The sequence below is a fragment of the Scomber scombrus genome, chromosome 15 (assembly GCF_963691925.1).
Source record: "Scomber scombrus chromosome 15, fScoSco1.1, whole genome shotgun sequence".
In the NCBI taxonomy this organism is placed as follows: Eukaryota; Metazoa; Chordata; class Actinopteri; order Scombriformes; family Scombridae; genus Scomber; species Scomber scombrus.
In genome coordinates, this window is record NC_084984.1 from 28,751,854 (window position 1) to 28,776,836 (window position 24,983).

The window sequence follows — 24,983 nt, forward strand, 5'->3', positions numbered from 1 at the left end:
ATGGGTTATTTCACTGAAGTCTTCGGCACCACCAATTTCCTCCACCACCCACATCTGTCAAGCACATGGCCTGTATCACAGGGAAGTAAGGAGCCAATGCTGGAGCCAATGCCAAGTCAAGTTGAGCTAATAACCGAACCATACATTGTGTCCATTCACATGCGCCTGGTCCTGATTAGCTCCCAGGGAGAGCCAGACCCAATCACACCAAGCAGCCAGAGTATCCATTACACATATTCCTCATGAAAAACAAAAAGAATGTCTATTGTGTATATCAGAAGAAAAAGCCAGTTTGCTTTATGGCCGCACTGAGAGAAGTGGCAGGGAACACTGAAACATTCATACTTCCTAATGATTGTCATTGCACTCTTATTCTATTGTTATGTTGTCAGGTGGTCTGCATCCTCTAAAGACAACAAAATGTTCATGAAACCAAACACAAAGTCAGCATTTTTCTGTTGCAGCATTTTTGCCACCATGTGTTGTTTCTGTATTTTTCCCTAAAACCTAAAGGTGTCAGCGTGCTTCAAACAAACTGGATTATATGAAGTGTTGTTGTATAAACTCCTTAAAGCATTCTTGGTGTAGCATTCACTCTGGCTAATTGCTGTGTGAGGTGAGCTTCATTTCTCAGAAAGTTATGAAAATTGTTGGACAATTCTAACGTTGGACATTTTGTGAGCTCAGGCTGAACTGTCAACTTTGTACACAATCAGAGCATTACCAAGCATGTTTATGCTCCCAAGAGGATGAACTCGTAATATTAATGGCCTGATGGTCTTTGTAAGCACCAGCCTTAGGGCAAACCACTACTGCCAAGTCTTGACATAGTTCATTATATAGCTCCCTTAGTCCAACTCTTTTTTATTGTCAATAATAAACATTGCATCCTCTGGGGACCACTACCACTGAGATAGACATGTCTGTTTGTTCTGTCTTGGTTTTAACTCCTGCATGTTTCTGCAGCTGATCCTGGTCTGTCAGCAGATTCAGATGGTGTGGCTGAAGCACAGAGTGGAGCAGCACCCACAGCTGAGGGTAAGTCCAATACTTCTTCATTTTTATCTTGAAAAAAGAGTTCAAAAGTAATCTACCAACACCTCTACAGCTCACTAATGACCATGTTGACATTATCTTGTTTACTTAATCTGTACAAAAACAGATTTGGGAACATATTTGAGGGTGAATTATGTGCTGGAACTATTTCTTGATGAATGACCAACCAGACAAAGTGGCTGCACACACTTTTCTGGACTGTTGTCATGATAGTATGGTTGCCAGGTTTAGTACTGCTGTGCCTGCACAGAAGGTTTGTGTGGATGGATAAACTGTTTATGAAAAAAATAGTTCCACCATGTAACAGATGATATTCATGTTTGTCTATGGATCAAACAAATGAGATCCATCTAGTTTATCAGTGAGCTGTAGAGGTGTAGATTTGAACTTCAAACAGGGCCAGGCCAGCTGTTTCCCCCGCCTACAGTGTTTGTGCTAAGCTAGGCTAATCCTCAACCAGCTCCAGCTCCATACTTCCTACAAGTTACCAGTATGTAATGGCATGGTATTGCATGTCCCCCCAGTATATGATATATGAGGATATATATAGGTGTAACAAATTCGATAGTTTTTATTGTCCTGCCTTACTTGTAAGTGGCTTTGGATGAAAGTGTCTGCCAAATGACCAGATGTAAATGTAGGCAGTCAGTCACATCTGGACTCCTTTGGATTATCTGACAAAATAAATGAAGTTTGCTGTAGGATCTTCTTGTTTGTTAAAGCTGACTTTTCATGTTTAACCCAGGCTTATCAAGCTGTTCATGCTATTATCTACACACACCTCATTAATTTAACTTTGTTTAAAAGGTGTGCCCAGTTCCACACATATGGTGGTTAAATATGATGTGACTGTAGAGATGTGCAGATATGCCCTACTGTTGCTAATGTAAATCAAACAACGTAAGACATGTTTATAGTGTCTGCTGTTGCTTATAGTTTCTACTGCTATAGTTTCTGCTAATCTGAATAAATGATGTTATTTCCATTCACTGTACACGTTCTTAACGTTACTTTGCCATAAAGGGTGGCAGATAGGACCTACAGTTTACTGGCAGCCCTTTTTTTACATGATTAAAACCATACGGATACATAAAGAACATAACTCAGAGGAATAAAGCACAATGTGTTGAAAGTCTGTGAAGTATTGGCATGAAAAACAGGCAAAATGTTTTATTTCCCTGTGAATAATGAACTGTTTTAGTGTGTCAAGTATTATTTTACATTTGTATCACAGTGTTATTTATATGTGTTGTCAGCACAGATCAATAATTGATTCTTGCTTAGATTCTTTTCTTCTTCGACTTTGGTGTACATGTTTGGTTTAAGTCCTGTTGTGGAGAAGCCTAGAGTGCCATTATCAGTGTAGAACTTATAAAATATTAAAAGCACATCACACTGTTGCACTGGATGACACACACACACTTTTGTTTGTACAGTTTATTTAGACTGTATCCCACAAACACTATTCTGCTGATGCAATGAGCCCAAAGTGTAGATTCATCCACCTCTAAAGAGAATCCCCAGCAAATGCAACATTTCTTCCTTTCTTTAAAGTAATGATTTGTTTTGTTTTTTAAACTAGTGTCATTAAACTAGTGTTTATGAAATGACTAAGCCTTCTTCAAAACCTGTTTGAGATATTTATGAGTTTTTCAAATATGTATGTCTTCAGTAGAAACCAACAGTCTTGGGGCTGAGTAGGGAAGTCAGAGCGTTTGACTAACACATTGTAGGATTTGGGGGTTTTTTTCTCACCCTTTACAGCATCATTTGCTTTGTTACAACTTGGACCGTAGTTTTGTCAGTATTTGTCAGTATTTGTCAGTATTTGTCAGTATTCGTCATGGTAACACTACATTCACTGAGCTAATTGCTGCTATGTTGCTACGCTGAAGTCTGATAAGCGGTTAAGCAGTCCAACAATTTTCAAACAAGTTTCAGTTGTTTGTGTTTTCAAGCTAATTCTTCTCCATTGATTCAGCCTGTATGTCCTCCAGAAGTCAGTGTTGGCGACAATCAGACCTCTCAGCTGTAGTTAAGAGTTCATTAATGCTTAGAAACAGCATGTTAATGGCTTTGCCTTCTGGTTTTTAAGCCCTGTCCTCTCAGCTTAGCTCTGTGTGCGCCATGGTGGGTGTTGAATGCAGCCTCCTGGCTTGTGAGCATCAATCATGCTATAATTTAAGGGGAAGTTTCAACACTGTTTTACCAGGGTCTGTTTAATACCACAGTATGGAAATGGCATGGTACAGCCTGAGGACTGTTTGCAATGGCCATCAGCTCTGCAGGGACCAAAGTCAGCAGTAATAGTTTTTATGAGCTTTTAGAAGAATATCTGCAGAGATATACAGCTTGTTTTAGGGCTAGCCTCAAAGCATTATGTTCATATATATCATTGATTTAAGTAGTAAGTAAGTATAGTAAGTGTGGTCATTATTTATATCTCATTCTCCTGGCTCATGTGGAATAGATTATAATGTGAATGTACATTCTATTATGTATTGTATATATAATATGTATGGATTGTGCATATCATATTATAAATACATTTTCTTGAACTTTTCTTGAAGATAACGTTTAAGACAAAATCACTAAATTAGTTTATTTATGGCTTATCAGTTTTTTAAAAAGCCTTTTCCAGAGCTTTCAGCTGTTTGGCCATGATGGTAACACTGAAAAACAACACTAAGCATCTAAACAAAACAGTTTGATATATTTCTTCCAAATATCTCTTTGATTTAAGAGTGCTCTGAAGCTAGGTTTATTTTGACACCACCATTTTGGCTGTCATATGCTGCATTTCCTGAGTAGTCATTTCTCAGATAAACAGGCTGGTGGTCTGAGTGGAACAGGCTTGGGAAGCTTGCCAGAGATCCAGCTTTGAGAAAAAGCTGTTTTTCATTACCTCCATCTCTTGGGGTTTGGACTAATCAATCAAGCACTTCAGCCTTGATATTTGAGACAGCCGTGCCTCCACAAAGGTCCTGTACTAGTCACAAAGTAGTTTGGCTTCTGACCAACACTGATGATGTCTGAATCTCACTGTGGATTATTAAAAGTGAGCCCAGCGTGCATGCTAGCATGCCTCCTTTACCTCTGCTGGATTTCATTAGCTTCTGTGAGAGAGCAGTGATTGATAAGGAAGTTGGAAGTGTTGATTCACAATAATACAATAATACAGCCAAAACTAAGCAGCAGATTCAGATTGAGTCATAAATGTAGGATTCTAATCTGGACTGGATGCTTTTTCACCTCATTGAAGACATGGTCATTATCTCACAATGTGATGTGTGTGTCACAGACTGTTATTATGTCAACACAGCTGGTGCCAGTGCTAACTAAATACAATATTGTGCTGCACTCTTAAATGCCCTCTGACCATGGATGTATTAAGAGAGATGGACATGGTGCTGCCACTCAGCCTTGCTGCCAATTTCCCGCAGTGCCTGTTTCCATGGCATGTTCCCATTGTTCATGTCTGTGATATCATTCTAATGTGAAGTCCATGGGCTGAGTTGGAATGAGTGGGCTGTGCAATGTGGAAGCTAGAAATCTTTTTGGGCTAATGCGCTAGGTGAGCAATTTTCATTCGAGTGAATAGGTGCTATCTTTGAGTCTGATATCCAGTTCTTACAATAAAGTCCTTTAACTGATGTGGATAATGGTTTTACATAAACCTTCATACCATGAATAATAAAGTTCTACAGGTCACAGGTTCCAGTACTATTGACATTATATGAAAATATATTCATTCCGCCTAATTAGTTCTTTAATTTCCATTTTTATGCTAATAACATTGCATGGTCCTAACAGTTACATTGTGGTGCTACGGTGACATTCCCATTCAGTGCCCAGTTCAATACTGGGTGGAAGTAATCCATGGGGTCCATAAATAACAAATTAATCAAGAAGTACGTGGAGCTGTCACAAATACCTGTATTGTCTCAGGTGCCACCTCTGAAACTTCAGCAACATCTGGATCTTGAGAGTTCAAGATGAGGTTGAGTTTCATCCCACACAATGAGCCACACAATTATCTAGTGTGACTAAAGTTCAGTTTATGAAGTTTTATAAGGCTAGTGTGATGTGTTGTTTGACTACTTCAGAAATCAGACATGTTTATAGTTGTTCCAAACAATCACATTCAAAGGCAGAGTTACAAATCAGCTGTCAATAATGCATCTTCCTGCTCTGTTCTGTACATGAGTATGGCAGCTGTTAGAGGCTGGGACCCCAGCTGCAGGTCATCAGTAGACCTCATTCAAAAATCAAGCCATCTTACTTTAAGCATTGTACCACAGGGATTTAGTGATCTATACTGTATATAAGTGTTGTCATTCTTCTTACATCAGTGCTTTAGCAACCATTTTTCTATAGAAGACAACATGGCATGCCCTGCCACACGTAAAGTTATGCAGGGCTCCTAAATGTGATGTCATGTTAGCCCATTTTATTTGTATCATCATTTCAAAGGCCTATATGATCTGTAAATAACACAATCTCTCCTTACACGCTCGAATTGCATTGTACTTGTGGCCATATAATCATTACTTACTGAATTCTGACCAATGAGATGTTGATTGAGTTCAGTGTTTGCTTTGAGTCCTTTAATCAACTGTGAGAAACAGTCAGGCTCCTTTACATCTGCATGTTGACTGCTTCAGCTATTCTCCCCTTCCTTGCCCTCACACATGCATTCCCTCAGCTGCAGAACATCCTTAAATGAAGGATGAAGATGTTATAATTATAGAGCTGCACAGTGACCTCACTGCCTCTTGTGTGGAGAACTCTGCTGTGGCCAGGATGGGAAGCTGGGCACATATCTCTTGTTTCCATTGCGTAAACTCCTGTGTGTGTGTGTGTGTGTGTGTGTGTGTGTGTGTGTGTGTGTGTGTGTGTGTGTGTGTGTGTGTGTGTGTGTGTGTGTGTGTGTGTGTGTGTGTGTGTGTGTGTGTGTGTGTGTAGACTCCTGTTTATCATTCATAAGTAGTATATAGACATTTATGGGAGGCCGTTTAGGGTGAAAACATTGAAAACGTGCACATACGCATTGGAAACGTGCACACACACATTGACAATGTGCACATACGCATTGAAAACGTGCACATACGCATTGAAAAAGTGCACACACACATTGACAATGTGCACTCATTGAAATACTTGCACATACATTTTCAGTGCGTGTCTGCACATCATGTCAATGTATGTGCAAGTATTTCAATGTGTATGTGCACATATTTCAATGTTTTCACCCTAAACGGCCTCCCATAGACATTGGATTAATGGTTCATAGTGCACTATAATGTTGTTACCATTCATTATTAATCTATTTGTGAAAATCTAGAACTCCTCTTGTGGTTTTTTTTGCTGTATAAACAGAATGATAATGTAATAAAACACTGTTGTAATACTATAAAAATGTGTTCATAGGAGAAGTTATAATTGTTGACAAATACTATAAATTAATAAATGCTTAAATATAGCCCTATAACTATAATATATAAATGCTAAATATTTGAATTTATGGCAGAAGAATCTCATTGCTCCATTCAACTGCAATTTTGTTGAACGTGTTGCTCTCTCTCTGTTTCATCTGCAATTATCATCAATTTAAATTGAAAAAATACCCTAACGCCAGTGTTTGGAGGATAACAAGAAGCCTGTATCTGTCTGACTCTAAGGCTTTTTGAAGTAGAGTTGTTTGAATCAACAGTTGGTCAGCAGCCAGCAACTTTTCAGGCCTGCAGGAAGAGAGAAACTGCACTGGAGTCATTTTCCAATTGGAGTATGAGTGGCTCACTGCCCACTCTCCAGTGGCCTGTGAACATTTTTGCTTTTGTCCTTGTTTACCTTTGTTTTTTCTTTCTCTCCTTGTCTTTCTCTCTTGTTCTCTTTCCATAATGAAAAGCCTTTTATCCAGCTTTATTTTATCTGCTGTCAGCCACACTTCTAACAGCAGAACTCAAACCACTGGTGTCATACATTTTTACGAGGGAGTGCTAATCTGGGCCTACATATTGTTGACTTAACTAAGATTTAATGTTCATTCATGTATGTGTAGTGAATACTCATTGTTGCTCACATTCTCTAAGAGCTCCCTTCCAGTATTTGGGAAGTTACACAATCTTTGTTCTTCAGGCTCTTCGCTTCAGTTTGAAATAAAATACTGGATACTTTAAAGTGCCAAGTTCCTTTTGAGTTAGTTGACATTAAAGAAAGAACTGTGTGGGAGAAAGTCATATATTACATCTGTTAACCCTACATTGTTACTATATGAAGTCAATCCAGTCTAAGCAGTTTCACTTCCTTTATCTAAAATTATACATAGTTTTCACCTATTAGCTTATCAGAATACAGATACAGTAAATTCAACAACATATAGAAAAGAAGAAAAGAAAAAAACAACAGTTTCTTGGCTTCTGCAGAACTCAAATAAACATCCTCCAAACCAGACAAAAACTGTGGTCACGATGGAGAAAAAACTGCATCTATTTCATCATGTATGTCCACATATCCTGCTCCCCCAAAGATAAATGTGTGTTTGGGATAGACAGGCCTTGGAGTCAGTTAATGTTTATGTCTGTGATCTTATGGGGAGAAAACAGGGAAAATAAAGGGATGACAAACGGAATACAGACTGAAAAACATCTGAGGAGGGAATCAATTCAGATTTTAGTGAGCTTACCAAACTTTGATACATCTGCATGTGAATTTCAGGAGAAACTAGTAATGTCAGTGTCAGAGCTCCAACACTAATATTAATATGAACTTCCAAATCTAAATATTTGACACAACTGGTGCCTTAATAAACAGAACTTGGCAAACTCAAGCATAGATACAGCCTGTAGGCAACACCATCACAAAGTGATACCTTCGTGTCCATAAATGGCCCTGGACATCTGTGTAAAGCTGCGTTCACACCAAAAGCGTCTGACGCAAAAAAAATCGCTTGAATCGCGCCGCTTGAAAACTGTTCACTGCTTTTGCAAACCTTCTTCTGCAGCTGCACAAGTGATAAGCAACAAGCAATACATTGACTCTCAACTAGAGCCCAACAGATATATCAGTCAACTAATATTATTGGCCAATATTGACCTATCACAGATATATCAGTATCGGTGAATGTGTAGTCTCATATGTTTTTTAACGTTTTTTTTAATTCAAGTTTAATATATACATGTTTGGATGTTGTTGTTTTTTTAATTCATAGCTAATTATAATGATTAAATTCCCAGTGCTGTTTACAGTTTCATTGCACTGATGTCATTGTACACAATAAAGTTTATTATTAAATTGTAAAATATCACAGCCTCCATTACATATTTTAACCACAAGGGTTTGATAACCAAATCTGAGTGTGTTTATGTACATATACTGTACATTAAACATTATCGGCCAATATATCCATATCAGAATTTTTTTGCTCCTTAATATCAGTGTCAGCATCAACACCAAAACATCTCAAATGGAGCCCTCATTATACTTGAAATAAGAAAGGATTGACTATTATAGTCATGTGATCCTGTCATTTGGACAACAATGGAAGTCAACAGCAGGTCAATAGAGATATAAGATATATCATGCTTTGACACACACACACACACACACACACACACACACACACAAACACACACACATACACATTTGGTAAGTACTTGGTAGTAGATCAAATAATTGTTGGTTTTGATCTGCACTGTGCAATATAGAATATGGCCCTCACAGGTATGAGAGCTGGTGGGATAAATTGGCTGATGCTCGTCACAACAGCATCAGCTTATCAATACCAGGGTTTATATCAGCCAATAAATAACAAGACACTGCAGCACATGAAATGCCAATGCGGTCATTGAGAAATAATGTTGCCATCACATTTCATGGCCCAAATATAAAGGATCATAATCATATCAATATATCATTATTGATTTTTAAAGACTTAGATTTTTGTCAGCCTCAAAAATCCAGTGTTGGTTGGACAATGTATGTAGCAAATGTAGTAAAGAAATCAACTGTGGCAAGAAACATCAAAACAACCAGAAAATGTGCAATGCTGCTAACAGCAGGCTGAAATAAAAGGCATCATTTAGATGATCTTTGGATGGTTTAGCAATTATATGATTTCTTTATATGACTATATAACTATGTGTTCTATGGGTATCATAGCCTTTAGTGCCAGTCAGGCTTTATCCAGGAGGCTTTTATGTCTCCATGTTGAGGATTGTTGTAAATTAAAAAAGATTCAATTATGTGATTTGGGTGAATCAGACATTTAAAGTTTCAAATACAAATTGACAATGGTAAAAACAAAATCCTGTGGAACAAAGATTACATCTATCTCTGATTATTTTGCAGAGAAGTTTGGTCATGATAGTCGGGTGTCAGTTGAAAGTCTTTGTCAGCTCTGTAAGTGAGATGATTCCATCTTTGGCTCTTTCCAGGGGTTTCATCAAGGTCTTTGGCAGACATTCAGAACATGGTGGGCTGCTTAATGCTGCTGCCACATGTTCAGTCATTTGTTTGCTTCAGTAGAATTTCTCTTGTCTTCCTGCATGGAACCAGACTGAAGCCACATGCTTCTCTTTGCAAAGCCCTGTAGTCACTGTTGAGACTGAAATGTGGACTTAAAAAAATTTACAAAAGAACTCCAACCACAGAATCACATCTCACTCCAACATTAAGTCCCTATGAAGGTGAGAGAGAAATTGAAATTAATTTGGTAAACATATCAAATATCAATGTTTGTCAACTGGTTTAAATCAGGTAATCAGGTTTAATATTTGAGTTTAATTGTAAAGTACAAGCTCACCTATCATCAAGTCACTATATTCACATTCACTTACATATTTTACTGGTTTAATGAGGACATAAATATTAAGTTGCTTCCACCATGGGGGAAAACTTTAACATGAGTGGAGCGTTTATTTAGATTTTTAATCATGGCCATGATATGTGAACGTTAGCCTTCTGGCTGCTTTTTAGATATTGATATGATTTGAGTATCATATTAAAATGTTGGTATTGCGAGAAATCATTGTGGATCTATTGTGTATTGGAAAAACTTGACATCTCTTCTATTAGTTATGATTACATTGTTCCTATCATGTTCATTCCTGAGATCTCAGAAAGCAACCACCAAAAGACAACTGGTCCAGAAGCAGGAGCAGTCAGACAAAGATCAAAGTTTATCCGTTCAGTTTACCACTTTATTTGGACATAAAACTGAAAGTGAGCACATCTTGTATTGGAAACCTCTGGGCACACATCTGTGATTTATAGTAAATAGTTCTACAGTGAGATTTGGTGGAAATGGCTCTTTGAGGGAGCTCTCTAAGATCCAAATAGTCATCATCCCAGCAAACAATCAACAAACCAACAATACTAAATATAGCACATCAGGAGGAGGTCTAGGTCCAGGAGGGAGCTGCAACTGTAAACCACTTTGCCATTAGCGTATCAGCAGATTGATCATGGGAGGTTATTAGATTTGATTAAATTCAACTTATTGTAATTACATACAGTTGGTACCAGTACAACAAAATGCAGTTAGCATCCAAATAGTAGCAAGTTCTAATAGATAATAAGATGTTTTCCCAATGTAGAAGAGCAGAGTAGAAGATATCAATCTGACTCACTGCTAACTGGAGGAGCAGTATTTGTTGGTTTATGCTACATGCTTTGGATGTCATGAAAGTGATCCTCATTCTGTTGTTTGTATTTATGTTGCTATCCTGATGTCCATCCTGATGTTAGACCAGTAAGAGCTGTAGGCTTGGACATCACCTGATCTGAAGGCATCATCACATGTTTGCAGCAATAGTTCATCCAGTGTTTCTGACTAGGGAAAGTTCTGATCAGTTTGCAGGTAGTAACTCTATCAGTGCATATGTTGATGTAATCCAGGACTGAAGAGGCATACAAATGAATGTCTGGAGGTGGTTTGTGTTAGGGTTAGGAAAATGTTCTCTAGTCTGTTGTAGTTGTGACGACTGTGTCTTAGGAGGTAGAGCAGGTCCACCACTCATCGGAAGATCAGGGTTTCGATTCCCGGCTCCTACAGTTGGTATGTCGATGTGTCCTTCGGCAAGATACTTAACCCCAAATTGCTCCCGACTTGTAGTGTAAAAGTGCTTTGAGTGGTTGAAAGACTAGAATAGCACTATATAGGTTTTCTTTACAACTGCATAGATTAGATTTGCCGTTACTAGTCAGCTGGTAACCCAACAGCTAATGAATGAGTCACTGATGCCACGTCAGTGCACATCAGTGCTCTGCCTGAACTGATGCTATGTTCCATGAATGAAAGGTTTCTATAAACCACATCCTGTCTGTTTTTCATTCCTAAAGCCTCTTCTAACCTTTAACTTATTGTGTTTCACCCCCTCAAGGCTATTACCTGGAGTTCCAGGAGCCAGTCAACAACATCACCCACCACCAGGGCCAGACAGCCACACTGCACTGCAAAGTGACAGGAAACCCTCGACCGACCATCCGCTGGCTGAAAAATGATGCCCCTGTGGTCCAGGAGCAGGGACGTATAACCATCCGCAAAACAGACGCAGGTTCCAAGCTCCGCATCCAGGACCTGGATACTACAGACACTGGATATTATCAGTGTGTCGCAACCAACTCATTCAAAGTCATCTCTGCCACAGGCGTACTCTATGTTAAACTAGGTAAGCTTCAGATTTATGTTTATGCAATGTTTGGTGTTTCATTTATATACTTGATGAAAATGACAAAATGAATGAATGAAACTCCTGTCATGATAGGCAGTGTTTTTCATTAATGAGATCAGTGGCTCCTGCAGAGAGCTTGCATTTTTATTTGACTGATGCCATTAATGACCATTAAATGTGTCTTTGCAAGTGTAAAGAAGTAAACCCTGAACATGAATACTGTGCTTGTTAACACTATTTTTAATGTTTTATTTTAAATTCACAGGACAGACTCCCACACACGGCCCAGGAGATATGTAAGTGAACACTGTGAAATAACATATTTAAGTGTGTGAAAATAATTGTTCTTACAGCAACAGAAAGAAAAGTAAGGATATTTTTGTTTAGAAAATCTGCATTTTCTGAGTATCAACCCTTCACATCCTATAAGCCTCTGTGAAATATGACAAAACAAACCGTTAGAATCGAGGTGAAATAAAATCAACAGAAATTGTCATTGCAACACAGAAACTTTGTATTCAGCCTCATTTTGACAGTCCTATAACTCTTTAGAACTTACATGTTGAGAACAGTATTACATTGAATGGTTACATGGACATTTTGATATATTTTTCTGCTGTGAAAAACACACAGTCTGAAGTATTATAAAGACAAAAAGAATAAAATATTTCATGCCACAATGTCTTATATTTCAGCTCCATTGAAAAAACAGCTGTTAACCACAGACGTTTTATAGTGTAACAAAGATGGTTATTAATGTATGCCCATAGCACTCTGAATCTATCTACATCCAGATAAAGTCTTAAAAAGGAGTAGAGACAGCAAGCTCCAGACAGAGAAGGCAGACAGGAAGAGCTGGACATCAAAGAGCAGATGTTGTTGACCATGGCTCAGAAAAAGTCAATTAAGCTTACACCCCTCTTTTTACAGTCTGTAAATTATATGTAAACAAAAAGTAGTATAAAAATGAAATGTAGATTATCCAGAATCTTGTTAGATTATGGTTTAGTATTAGATTTAGGTTTTAAAATCATTTTAAGATGGAATTTTTAGTTTTAGAGCTTTGATTAGATTTAAAGATGACCACTCTCCTTCCTTCAACTGGTTTGTGGTGGTGAGGAAGAATTAAAAGGTTTGAGTTAAGGAAATGATTGTAGTTAATGAATATCCTCAGAAGTGTAGAAGTGCAAATGTGTGTGTGTGTTTGTGGTGTTAGAAGTGCCTGCCCAAGGCAAAAATGGACATGCATAGTCATGTCAGCTAACTCTCATACCTTCACTACTTTGACTGACTATTAGAAATGGTGAAGACCTTGTGCTATGCTGCACTGATTGATGCGACCATCCCATAAGGGTAGCATGACATGCAGCCTTTTTTTCTCTCTCTCTCTCTCTCTCTCTCTCTCTCTCTCTCTCTCTCTCTCTCTCTCTCTCTCTCTCTCTCTCTCTCTCTCTCTCTCTCTCTCTCTCTCTCTCTCTCTCTCTCTCTCTCTCTCTCTCTCTCCCTCTGACTCACCAGCACGGGGCTCAGAATAGATTCTTCGACCAACAGTCAGACACTAGTCGGCGGTTAGGACAGGCCTGCTCTGAACTGGAAAGAATGCTGATTCGTGTCCTTAGTCAGAGCAACTGTTCCTGAATGTCTCTTCCAAGGAACTTATCTGATCTGCCAACAATATGACTCTTCCAATGTATTTGATCTCATGTTGAGGGAGGGGGGGGGGGGGGTAGTATACTTTTATATTATTTGCTTTATCCAGGTGTCCTGGTGCATTTAATAAGTGAAGAAATGGTGCCACAGTAATTACATGATTCCTTGTGACAATTACAGTTTAGGGTAGTTGTCTTATGTCAGAAGAATAAACCAACTATGTCAAAATAACACTATGAAGTATTATTGTGTCAAAGTAACAGTATAAAACACTAGTGTGACAGTAACAGTACACAGTAACAGTATGATGTGAAGGTTCACTGGTACTGGCAGGTTAAATGATATGTTCACCCTCCTCCCCTTTGACAATACATTGTACAGCCCTTAAGCTTGGTATTAATACACAGTTCTACCTCATTCATACTGCCCACACACAGACATACAACTAGCAGAACATTTCTAACAAAATAGAGTGTCACACCAACATAAATCACAGTCTTTTTCCTTAAGGCTGGCACACTTGCAGACCACAGTACTAACAGATGGCGGCAGTTTCCAACTATTTTGGAAATGTGGACATAAACACAAATTAAAGCTGCAAGCAGCGATGAACGGGCATTCATACCTCGCCCTTCATCAGAGGGAGCAGCAGTCGTGATATTACTACATCAGTCTGTAGACATGCCTCTGAATTTCAGGACATGGTGTGAATGGATCAAATATTATTTCCTGTATGCATTACATGGTACTAGAGATGACATACTGGAAATTGTTTATACATTTGATTGAGTATGTTTCATTTAGGCTTCACTTCCTTTAATTCATTAGGTTAATTCTTTAGGAGGAGTTTGTTATTAGTACAACGTCTGTCAATGGGGAAAGGGAACGATTTTGGGGGGGTCTGCATTAGTAAGACTGTGCTAATATAATAACTGATTAACTACTTTCTTTTAACATGGTAACCATGACATTATTTTTTGTTTAATTATATAGTATGCAGGATTACAACAGTTGAGCTTTGCATCTGGGACCTTTTTTAGTCTGGGCAATATCCCACTTTGCCTAGTTTGCAATTCATCTTTTGGCCATGCTGATATATTGGTGGGGCTTAACTTAATATTGGGGTATTATATTCATTAAAATTCAATTTCAAAACATTCCAAGTTTGTGAGACAGTCAGTAAGTCAGTCAGTCAGTCAGTAAGTCAGTCAGTAAGTCAGTCAGTCAGTCAGTAAGTCAGTCAGTCAGACAGTCAGTCAGTCAGACAGTCAGTCAGTCAGACAGTCAGTCAGTCAGTCAGACAGTCAGTCAGTCAGTCAGACAGTCAGTCAGTCAATCAGTCAGTAAGTCAGCCAGACAGTCAGTCAGTCAGACAGTCAGTCAGTCAGTCAGACAGTCAGTCAGTCAGTCAGTCAGTAAGTCAGCCAGACAGTCAGTCAGTCAGTCAGTCAGTCAGACAGTCAGTCAGTCAGTCAGTCAGTCAGACAGTCAGTCAGTCAGTCAGACAGTCAGTCAGTCAGACAGTCAGTCAGTCAGTCAGTCAGTAAGTCAGACAGTCAGTCAGTCAGTCAGTCAGTCAGACAGTCAGTCAGTCAGTCAGTCAGTCAGTCAGTAAGTCAGTCAGTCAGTCAGTCAGTCAGACAGACAGTCAGTCAGTCAGTCAGTAAGTCAGTCAGTCAGTAAGTCAGTCAGTCAGTCAGTCAGACAGTCAGTCAGTCAGTCAGTCAGACAGTCAGTCAGTCAGACAGTCAGTCAGACAGTCAGTCAGTCAGTCAGTCAGTCAGTCAGTCAGACAGTCAGTCAGACAGTCAGTCAGTCAGTCAGTCAGACAGTCAGTCAGTCAGTCAGTCAGTCAGATGACTATGACATGAAACACTTTTGGTGGGTGTGGTCTACAATTATTACACTGAAGTGACAGAGATCAGTAGAGCAGCAACACACTTCCACTTCCTCTCCAGACTTGTTTGGACAAGAAAAGAAGGGATCAAAGGGAACGAAGCCTGATACAACACCTTTATTTATTTAAGTGGTGGTATGCAATAAGATGTAATAGTGTGCTGATGGGTCGAAATAAGAAGCACCAATAGGTTTTCTCCTGAACAGTAGCTTCTGAATTTAAGCACTGCTGTTGAGAATAGAATCGTCAGTATGTCTTCACATACTTAGCAGCTGAATGAAATATCCTGTGTCGTGAAATGTGATTGTAGGTAATCCAAAGTAAGAAGGCTCCCAGCCTTCTGTGTTCACACACCAGGACAAAGCAGCCAACGCATTATCCACCATTCTACAGCTTTGAGTTAGCCTCTGATTTTAGTGAGCATGTAGGCCTTTGCTGCCTGTATATCCCTCGCTTTGGGTTTAGCCTGTTTGTTTTGTGGATTAAGACTTAAGTCAAGCTTAAGTGACTAAGCCCAGCACAAACAGAACATATGAATGACCTTAGAAAAGAGCCACGTTTGAAAACAAATTCAGATTAGTAGGTTTAATCAACGTCATTTCCTGTACAACACCAACACAGAACTGGCTGACTGACCTGGCAGCTCAACCTTATGGCATGTAGCCACAGTAAATAACACACACACGCACACACACGCACACACACACACACTAACACACACACACACACACACAAACATATATGTATATATATTATACAAGGTGTTCTTTATACCCCCCCCCCCCAATGTATGTTAACAAAATATTAGGAACAATTTTAAAAGAAAACTGCACAGACCAACTTTAAATGATCTTCTGTCTTTCAATCCTTTTAGTTGTTTTACTTTTCTGTAACCACATTTAACAGATGACCAACTGTTTTAGGCCATTCTGATATGTTGTCTTACTTTCAGCAGACATGTGTAATGACAGTGACTGTACAAGACAGGGTTTTTGTACTGGGACACTGGAGGGTCTCATGGCAAGGGTCAGATTTTGCGTAGTGCTACATAAAGATGTGAGCCAGCTCTGCAAGGAGTGCTACAGGAAGTCGTTTTCTACTAGCCATAGCCAGACTTCACAATTCATCCTGTGTATCTGAGCAGGACCCACATTGATTCATTTGCAGACTAACTGTTGGAGTCTACTTTGGACTATTGGTGGATTGTAATCTGCAGATCCTGAGCTGACAAACACTAATAAACGTTGTCTACAGGCAAGCCCAATATTCAGCTTGGGTGTGTATGAATATGGTACCTGTATTCCTCACACATTCCTGTGTGTCTTACCTTCATTTTGTAGAAGTGCTATATTTTGCTGTCCTGTCAGCAACAGTCCAAAAGGGCTAACACATCAAAGGAAGTGGTTGTTAGATGGTGCAACAAGGTATAAACCGCCTTACCAACACTTGTGCTGCACTTATAAAATCATATCTCTTGTACACTTGACATTCTGCTGACTGATGTAAAATGTACTGAGCACATCCCCAGTGGGATGAACTATTTTCATTTTAATGACCAGATGACATTTCCTCAAGCACCACACACCGAAGAAATGTCATTATAAGGCCTGCTACTGGTGAGGCTCTAGGGATATGTGTGTTGTTCGTGTCCACTGACATTCAAAGAAAGATCAAAGAGACACAAGTGGTTTTCATAGACAGCTGATGTTGTCTGTTTCCTGTGTTCATCCAGTCTCTTATCCAATGTTCTTGTTGTTTCACTGGTGTAGTGTTCCCCACAGCTGTCCCTCTTTAGGCTGGCTAGATGTTCTGCTGTGTGTGGAAGGGATCTCACTGCTCATCTTTGATGCAAGTGGTGGTTTGTTAGTGACGTAGTAGCCAGTAAGTGGACTTTGAGTTTTGTCAAACTAGAATTGATAAGGTTCACGGTCAAGAGGAAACTACATTCTTTTAACAATTTCATTAAAAGTCCTTTAATGAGTTTGTATTAATAAATGTAGAGCTTTACAGTAAATCCATTGCTTCCAAATGGCCTCTCTTTCTTCATAGCAGGATTAAAGGGGCAGGTAATGACTTTTCCACCTTGTACGTGACGTACACAGTCAAGAAGTGGTTAAGGTTGGGGTAAGGGGAAGTATTGGTTATGGTTATGATTATGTGTGTCTGTGTGATGCACATGTCTATGTGTGTGATTATAAAAGTCTTTTTTAGCTCTTTTTATGTATTTTTATACAGAGAAATATGTTTTTAACTTTGATGTTGAACATCCTGTCTTGTAATGTTATGTGTGTTTATTAAAATAACTCTCTATTAGTGAGTGAGTGCTCTCTGTTGGGGCAAGGCTTGATTACTATCAGAGGAGAGTGGGCCTCCAGTATCTAAAACCCCATGTTCACTCTGTGCTGATCAGCTGCACATAATGTTATTTGTTGCATATTCTTATAGCAACACTAAACTGCAATATAATCGAGGGGGGCCATATGACCCAGCCTAACTATGTGTCAAAATCTAGTTCCAAGACCTTTAATTCTTTTCAGTTTACAGTGTCCTCACATACTACTTATTCCTAAATACTTCTGTTTAGTACATTTTAAAGTATAGTACCCATCCCCTTCACTCCAAATTCAGTCACAGTAGCAACCTGATCCGCAGAAATAAACAATAAAACAAGATCTCTTTTATTGCTTCGGCTATCGTTCTGTATAAGATGCAGGTTTAATCAGTCAGGTCTTTTTGCTGGTCATTTGCACTTTTCTATCAATATTTGGATTGACTGTTTTTATTTGACTTTATTGTTTTTTTCTGTCACAGTGTCATCAAATGTGTTTTATTGTGGTTTTGTTGAGGTTTTATTGGGCATTCTATTTTTTCTGTGGATTTTATGATGTTTTATGTCTCGAGCACTGAGCCAAACACATTTCCTAATGGGGTAGTAAAGTTCTGAATAGGAATCAGTCAAGCTGTAGTTACCTAAAGCATAGTCAATGTATCAGTCTGGATTTAGTTGATTATACTAGGAATAACTGGCTGCTGTAATAGCCTACTGCATTTAACTGCTGGGATTAATCAAGGTTTTCTTTTTCTTTTTCTCTTTCTTATTTGCTTTCATCTTTGATTGGCTGACTGCCTTTACAAATCATTTGTGCCTGAAACAAAGTTTGTTTTGATGTTTTAGGCCACGTGAAAAAGGTTTCTGCCAGCCATACCGAGGCATTGCCTGCGCTCGCTTCATCGGAAACCAGAGCATATATGTTGAATCTCTGCAGATGCAGGGTGAGAGTGAAAACCGCATCACAGGTACGAGAATCCACAGGCTTTCGTAGTTGACTAATTACATCAGATTTGTGAGATGAATGTACATAAATTGTTTAACCACGTGTCTCTGTTTACTCCCTTTTAGCCGCATTCACAATGATTGGAACCTCCACTCACCTGTCAGATCAGTGCTCCAATTTTGCCATCCCATCTTTCTGCTACTACGTCTTCCCTCTGTGTGATGAGACCTCCCGGGGCCCTCGGCAGCGTCAGCTCTGCCGAGATGAGTGTGAGGCCCTGGAGAATGACCTGTGCCATGCTGAGTACACCATTGCCCGATCCAATCCCATGATCCTCATGCAGCTGGAGCTTCCTAACTGCCATCTGCTACCACGGTCAGGCACACCTGATGCTGCTTCCTGTATGAGGATAGGAGTGCCACCAGAAAAACTGGGTCCATGTAAGTCGATACCACAGCATGCATACTCACACACACACACACACACACACACACACACACACACACACACACACACACACACACACACACACACACACACACACACACACACACGTACACAAATGTGTCACTCACTAAACTAGCTGAAAAATTGAAATGCTCTGAAAATCCAATCATTTTGGAAACCCATAAAATGAAGGCCACCTCTCTATGGTGTGCAGAAGCAGCCATATTGAATCACAGATTGTTTTACAGATTCCCCCACAGACCAAAACTGCTACAATGGAAGCGGGGATGACTACAAGGGTACAGTCAGCATCACTAAATCCGGTCACCACTGCCAGCCATGGAGCGCTCAGTACCCTCACAGTCATCACATGTCCCAGGAGTACCCTGAGCTCTGGGGGAGCCACAACTTCTGTCGGAACCCCGGAGGCCAGATGCAGGCGCCCTGGTGCTTCACCCTGGACCCTCAGGTTAGGGTTGACCTGTGTGACATCCAGCCCTGCAGTAAGTACCATACTGCAATAAGATGCGCTGTCAATATCCACTTTAACCTTAACTGTCACAATCAAGGGTTTAGATAAGCATAGATAAGGATGACAGCTAAAAAGATTTTTGAAAAAGCTGTCCTGTGATTGGTCTTTAGATCAAGATAAAGTAAGTTTTGATAAAGGACAGTTTGGTAGTGAAACATTGTGTTGAACAAAGATAGAAACAGGAAGAATCTTTCGTGTTACTGCCAATTTGTGATAAAAATGATTTAACATAAAAAAGAGAATGTAAGAGACTTTATACCATAACATTAACAGCAGGTTCAAATGCCAGCAAGAATCTGTATATGTTAGTGGGAAGAGGTATCTGCCGGTAGAACATGAGTGACATGCTGTTTATAAGTGATATTGCAGTAGAACAGCAGTAGCAATGAACCAACAGTGGCATATCATCAGCCATTTTCTTATCCTGGCATTTCAGTGGCATTTCTATGCTGAAAATGTTGATCTTGAAATTAACATTTTAATGAATGTTCCATATGGTTGGAATTTATTTTCTTGAATATAGGCATACATAAAGGTAGGGTTCCTAACTATAAGGAAAGTAACATGGAAAAGCCAGGATTAATAAATAGGAAAAAAATACCTGTGTAATTACAGAGTTCTATGTACCTCAATACCAGATTCATTCTGATGCTTTCACATGTGCAGCCTTTGTCATTTTGTCACTGATATTAATTACAGTAACAGTACCTCTGCAAGTACTATACTGGCACGTTGCATGAACAAAAGTGTCACATTACTGCTGTGGTTGCACACAGGCCTCAGAACAGTGATGTATGGTGATCTTTTAGCAGCACTGTCTGGACCAGCTGAGTTTAGTGTTACTGTTTTGTATAGTGGATGTCACATTGCATTATAAATTGCTTGTGTGAACAACAGATGCGGCTGCTTGTAATGGAACATTTAAGGCAATTGATTTAATCATTGTCTCTACATCTCTAAACCAACACGATTGCCTGAAGGTTGATGATATGCTGTAGATGGTGTTGGCAGGCTCTGCAGTCTTCACCTGTTTATGATGGATGAATACCATTCCTTTTTGTACAATGGAACACAGGGCCCAGTGAAACTCACTTATCACCAGCTGCTGCTAAAAAGGTCCAGGGACATTTTGAAGGACAACAGAAACCACCCACAATGTTGTCTTCCTCCCTTTGCCTGGCACGCAACTCTTTAAAGAGGGTGTTGATATCTTTCAAGGCCCTCCTTTGCTCTGTCAAATTACTTCGAACAACTTTTTGGCAGCAGGTGGCTTTGGATTAATTAGTCACACAGGTGGTCCACTTAACATAAACAGAGTAGTTTTATTACTTCCTGCAAACTGTGGGAGATTCAGGTCCACCTTAAGAAAACACAGTGCTCGAATTGGGCTATCCATGCCAGTACAGAGTATAAGTGTACCATTGGTAATTACTCAGTACTTCCACTTTCAATCAGCTGTGTCAAACTATATAGGCAAACCCCTTTCTTTCCCATTTGTCTCAGTTCTCATTTGTTCATTTATTCTCACATATACTGCTATCAACAACAAATTGGTCCTCAACCATTCAGACAATGACCTGTTTGACAATCATTGTTGCCCCCTGATCCCTACAACCAGCCACTGAGCCAACATAATACAGAGCCCCGGACTTTTTCAGCCCGCGCTGGGGTCTGGGTTGTAGTTCATCTAAATTACACTGTCCACATCATCAAGCATTACCATTCCTTCCTTTCCTTTCCTTCTCACTCCATGATACAGATTTTTCCCACCCCTCAACCCCTCCTTCGTTCCCCCACCTCGTACCTCATTCCCTTGCCCCTCCTTTATCTCTCATCCAACTCATCCCAGATCTACCGGTTAGGGTTTTAAACAACTACCTCACCCCCAGATGTGACAGGGGCTGCCAGCTTCTCTCCTTGCTCTGACACTCAAATTGTGCCATTTGCATTATCCCACATTGTCATTCCTTCCCTGCCCACCAGCTTTACCATGGTTATATTGTATCGGATGATGCCCGTAAAATTAAGTCAAGGCCACAAAAATATTCCTGATGCGTTTAATTTTCCGTGATGACCGCATCACCCAATCTGATGCCATCCAGTTGCACTCTGACCAGCGCCTTTCTTCGGATTTAATCGTGGTGGTTCCCCTTTGATTGGCCACCTGAACTGTCCCCACCCTCTCTCCTTTTCTCTCCATGAACCATATCACGTAATCATCGCAGCCCTTTTTTGGGAGCATGAACAGTTTAAAAACTCATCCTCATTTATAGAGACAACCCAATATTGTCAATATTAGTAGACATAAAATAGTATAAAGTATCGCAACATATCATTGCAATATTTCCACTTGCGATACATCATCGATATACTGACGCCTGGTATTGATACATTTTTTTAAACATAGTTTGCTTGGAATGGCTTCTTTGGCTTACCACTAACAAACTGCCACTATCCTCCACCTCGTTCTAGAGGTGCTGAAAGACTGGTGATGGTAGACAGACAGCAATTTTAGATGACAATGAAAAAGAAATGCAAGCATAATAACTGGCCATGAGCAGCTGCTGTCAGACCCTCTGTGTCCGCACTGAAAACACAGAGAGTCTACTTGAACTTTGACAGTCACCAGAACTACATTCATATGGCGCCTGGCATCATCATCGCTCTGTTGTCCCTCATCAGACTTTTTTTAATGCTTTGTGATATGTTGTGTGTTGCAGAATCGCTTTTGTTGTGATATATTGTTATTGTGGGAAGAATATTATGAGTATCATATCATGAGTTTGACTGTGATTCTTTCCCCTAGTTGATATAATAAATAAAGGTTTATTGATTGTGCACATTACAAATCAGAGAACTTAAGGTGCTTCTATTCTCCTTTCTGTCCTTCTATCCCCAGAGCCTCCAGAGAACCCCAGGAATGAGATTCTGCTCATTCTAATTCCTGCAATTGCCATACCATTGGTCATTGCTTGCCTCTTCTTTCTGGGTTGCATGTGCCGCAATAAGCAAAAGGATTCAACTGGCACACCACCTCGCTGCCAGCTCAACTGCTCACCCAGTCAGGACATGGAGCTTACTCTCCACAATCAGCAAAAACACCAGGTAGGATACACACACAGTAAAGACCCCCATTGGTACATTCTTCCTGAAGTAAGGCCCTGTTCAGACCAATATTAATGCAACATTGAAAACACTGTCCCTTAACATAGAGATCTTTTTTTATGCAGAGTCATCCATACTTACAAAGCTTCCAAAGATACTCTAGTGGAATCCAAAAATAAAAATGTAAAACTGGAAATCAGCATGATAGGTCCTCTTTAATGTAGTGCTGGTTTTACACTGTACACCTGGTAGTAGAAAAAAAGAGACTACTGAACACCTGAATTAAGAATATTTGCATTCCTGGGCATTAGGCTTTACTGTTGGCTAAACACTTTGATGACATGTATTTGTATGCATTGCTCTGTAGGCCAAGCTGCGGGAGATCAACATGTCAGCAGTACGATTTATGGAGGAGCTTGGTGAGGACCGGTTCGGCAAGGTTTACAAGGGCCACCTGTATGGCACAGTGCCTGGTGAGCAGACCCAGGTGGTGGCTATCAAGACATTAAAGGACAAGGTTGATCCCACACTCGGTGAGGAATTTCGACATGAAGCAATGCTCCGCCTGCATCTTCAGCACCAAAATATTGTTTGCCTGCTGGGTGTGGTCACCAAGGAGCAGCCAATGAGCATGATATTCACCTACTCCAGCCTTGGTGACTTGCATGAGTATCTGGTGATGCGCTCTCCCAACTCAGATGTCGGCAGCTCAGATGATGACAAGACAGTCAAATCCACACTGGAGCAGGCTGATTTCCTTCATATCATCACCCAGATTACTGCCGGAATGGAGTACCTCTCCAGTCAACAAGTAGTCCATAAAGACCTTGCTGCCCGAAACATTCTTGTCCTTGACAAACTCAACATCAAGATCCTAGATCTGGGCCTGTTCAGAGATGTCTACTCAGCTGATTACTACAATCTCATGGGCACAAGTCCTTTCCCCATTCGTTGGATGTCCCCAGAAGCTATTATGTATGGCAAGTTCTCCACTGACTCAGACATTTGGTCTTATGGTGTGTTGCTGTGGGAAACCTTCAGTTACGGTCTGCAGCCATATTGTGGCTACTCTAACCAGGATGTGATCGAGATGGTGCGCAGCCACCAGCTACTAACCTGTCCAGATGACTGCCCAACCTGGATTTACACCCTCATGCTGGAGTGTTGGAGTGAATTCCAAGCAAGAAGACCTCGCTTTAAGGACATCCATACACGTCTGCGCTCCTGGGAGAGTCTGTCCAACTACAACAGCTCTGCTCAGACTTCAGGCACCAGCAACACTACCCAGACCAGCTCTCTTAGCACCAGCCCTGTTAGTAACATCAGCATGAGCACAACAAATGCATCCCGCTACACCAGCCCTAAAAAGAGCTCACCCTTCCACCAGCCCCAGTTCATGCCCATGAAGGGTCAAATGCATCGGCAAGTGGTGCCTCCACAGCTCTACATCCCTGTCAATGGATACCACCCCATGCCAGCTTACCCATACCTACAGAACTTTTACCCAATGCAAATATCCATGCCTATGCCTCACCAGCAGATTCACCACCCACCACAGATGGTCAACAAGGCTGGTTCTCACCATAGTGGCAGTGGTTCCACATCTACAGGCTATGTCACCACTGCGCCTTCCAACACTTCTGTGACAGAACGAGCAGCTTTGCTAAATGAGGACTCCAAGGCCAATAATGAGGACTTAGCTGATGGGGCATCCCAGGAAGAGCTACAGAATAATGTGCACTTGTCAGTGCCTGAAACAGAATTGCTAGGTGACAATGACCATCCACAGACTGATGACTTGGCGATCCACCCATCAGACACATAAGTGTGATTCTGTTTGAAGGACAGTAGAGTTCAAATATTCTGTGAGCTGTACTTGCTTGCCATACATTTGATAAGCAGTATAAAGTGAAGGGAGCAATTTTGTTGGCTGATTTTTTTTTTATTGGTTTTTAGGTAGTACTGACACATATGAATGTCAAGTGTGTCTCACGTTTGTACCGCTCAAACTTCTATCAAAGATTAAGCAAAATGAATCCTGCAATTCTCTGTAGACCTTGTCTTTAAAATGTTTGCATTCGTAAGAAATTATTTTCTTAAGTTGCTGTGCAACACAAAACATTTTTACAAGTACTTTAGAGGTTGTCTTGTCTTGATAGATGTTTTTGCTTTCTCAGATGCACATGGTGCATCCAAGGAGACGCTTCTTTTCACTTACCAGCAAGGACTTTTACTCGGAGGGTGTAAAGGTGGATGACACACCTCATACAGGCACCCTGACCTATCAACAGGAGGTTTAGGACACAGCACAACGCAAGATGATCCCTCACCCTCTTCATGGCCGATGC

At 40.2% G+C, this 24,983-nt stretch overlaps 1 protein-coding gene across 1 annotated transcript; it reads left to right on the top strand.

The window, feature by feature from the left end:
• Positions 1-24,460, top strand: ror2 (receptor tyrosine kinase-like orphan receptor 2). Its single transcript, XM_062434220.1, has 9 exons — positions 1-220; positions 967-1,038; positions 11,439-11,726; positions 11,995-12,025; positions 18,452-18,573; positions 18,677-18,991; positions 19,247-19,501; positions 22,430-22,635; positions 23,003-24,460. Exons 1-9 carry the CDS (start codon positions 1-3, stop codon positions 24,458-24,460), a joined length of 2,967 nt encoding a protein of 988 aa, XP_062290204.1.
• Positions 24,461-24,983: the final 523 nt, after the last annotated feature.

What these genes read in the sequence shown, in the direction of transcription:
- ror2 (XM_062434220.1), top strand. Translation starts at nt 1, where the DNA reads ATGGGTTATTTCACTGAAGTCTTCGGCACCACCAATTTCCTCCACCAC. An exon ending in AATCACACCAAGCAGCCAGA is followed by an intron (nt 221 to 966) that starts GTATCCATTACA and finishes ATGTTTCTGCAG; the next exon opens with CTGATCCTGGTCTGTCAGCA. An exon ending in ACCAGAAAAACTGGGTCCAT is followed by an intron (nt 18,992 to 19,246) that starts GTAAGTCGATAC and finishes ATTGTTTTACAG; the next exon opens with ATTCCCCCACAGACCAAAAC.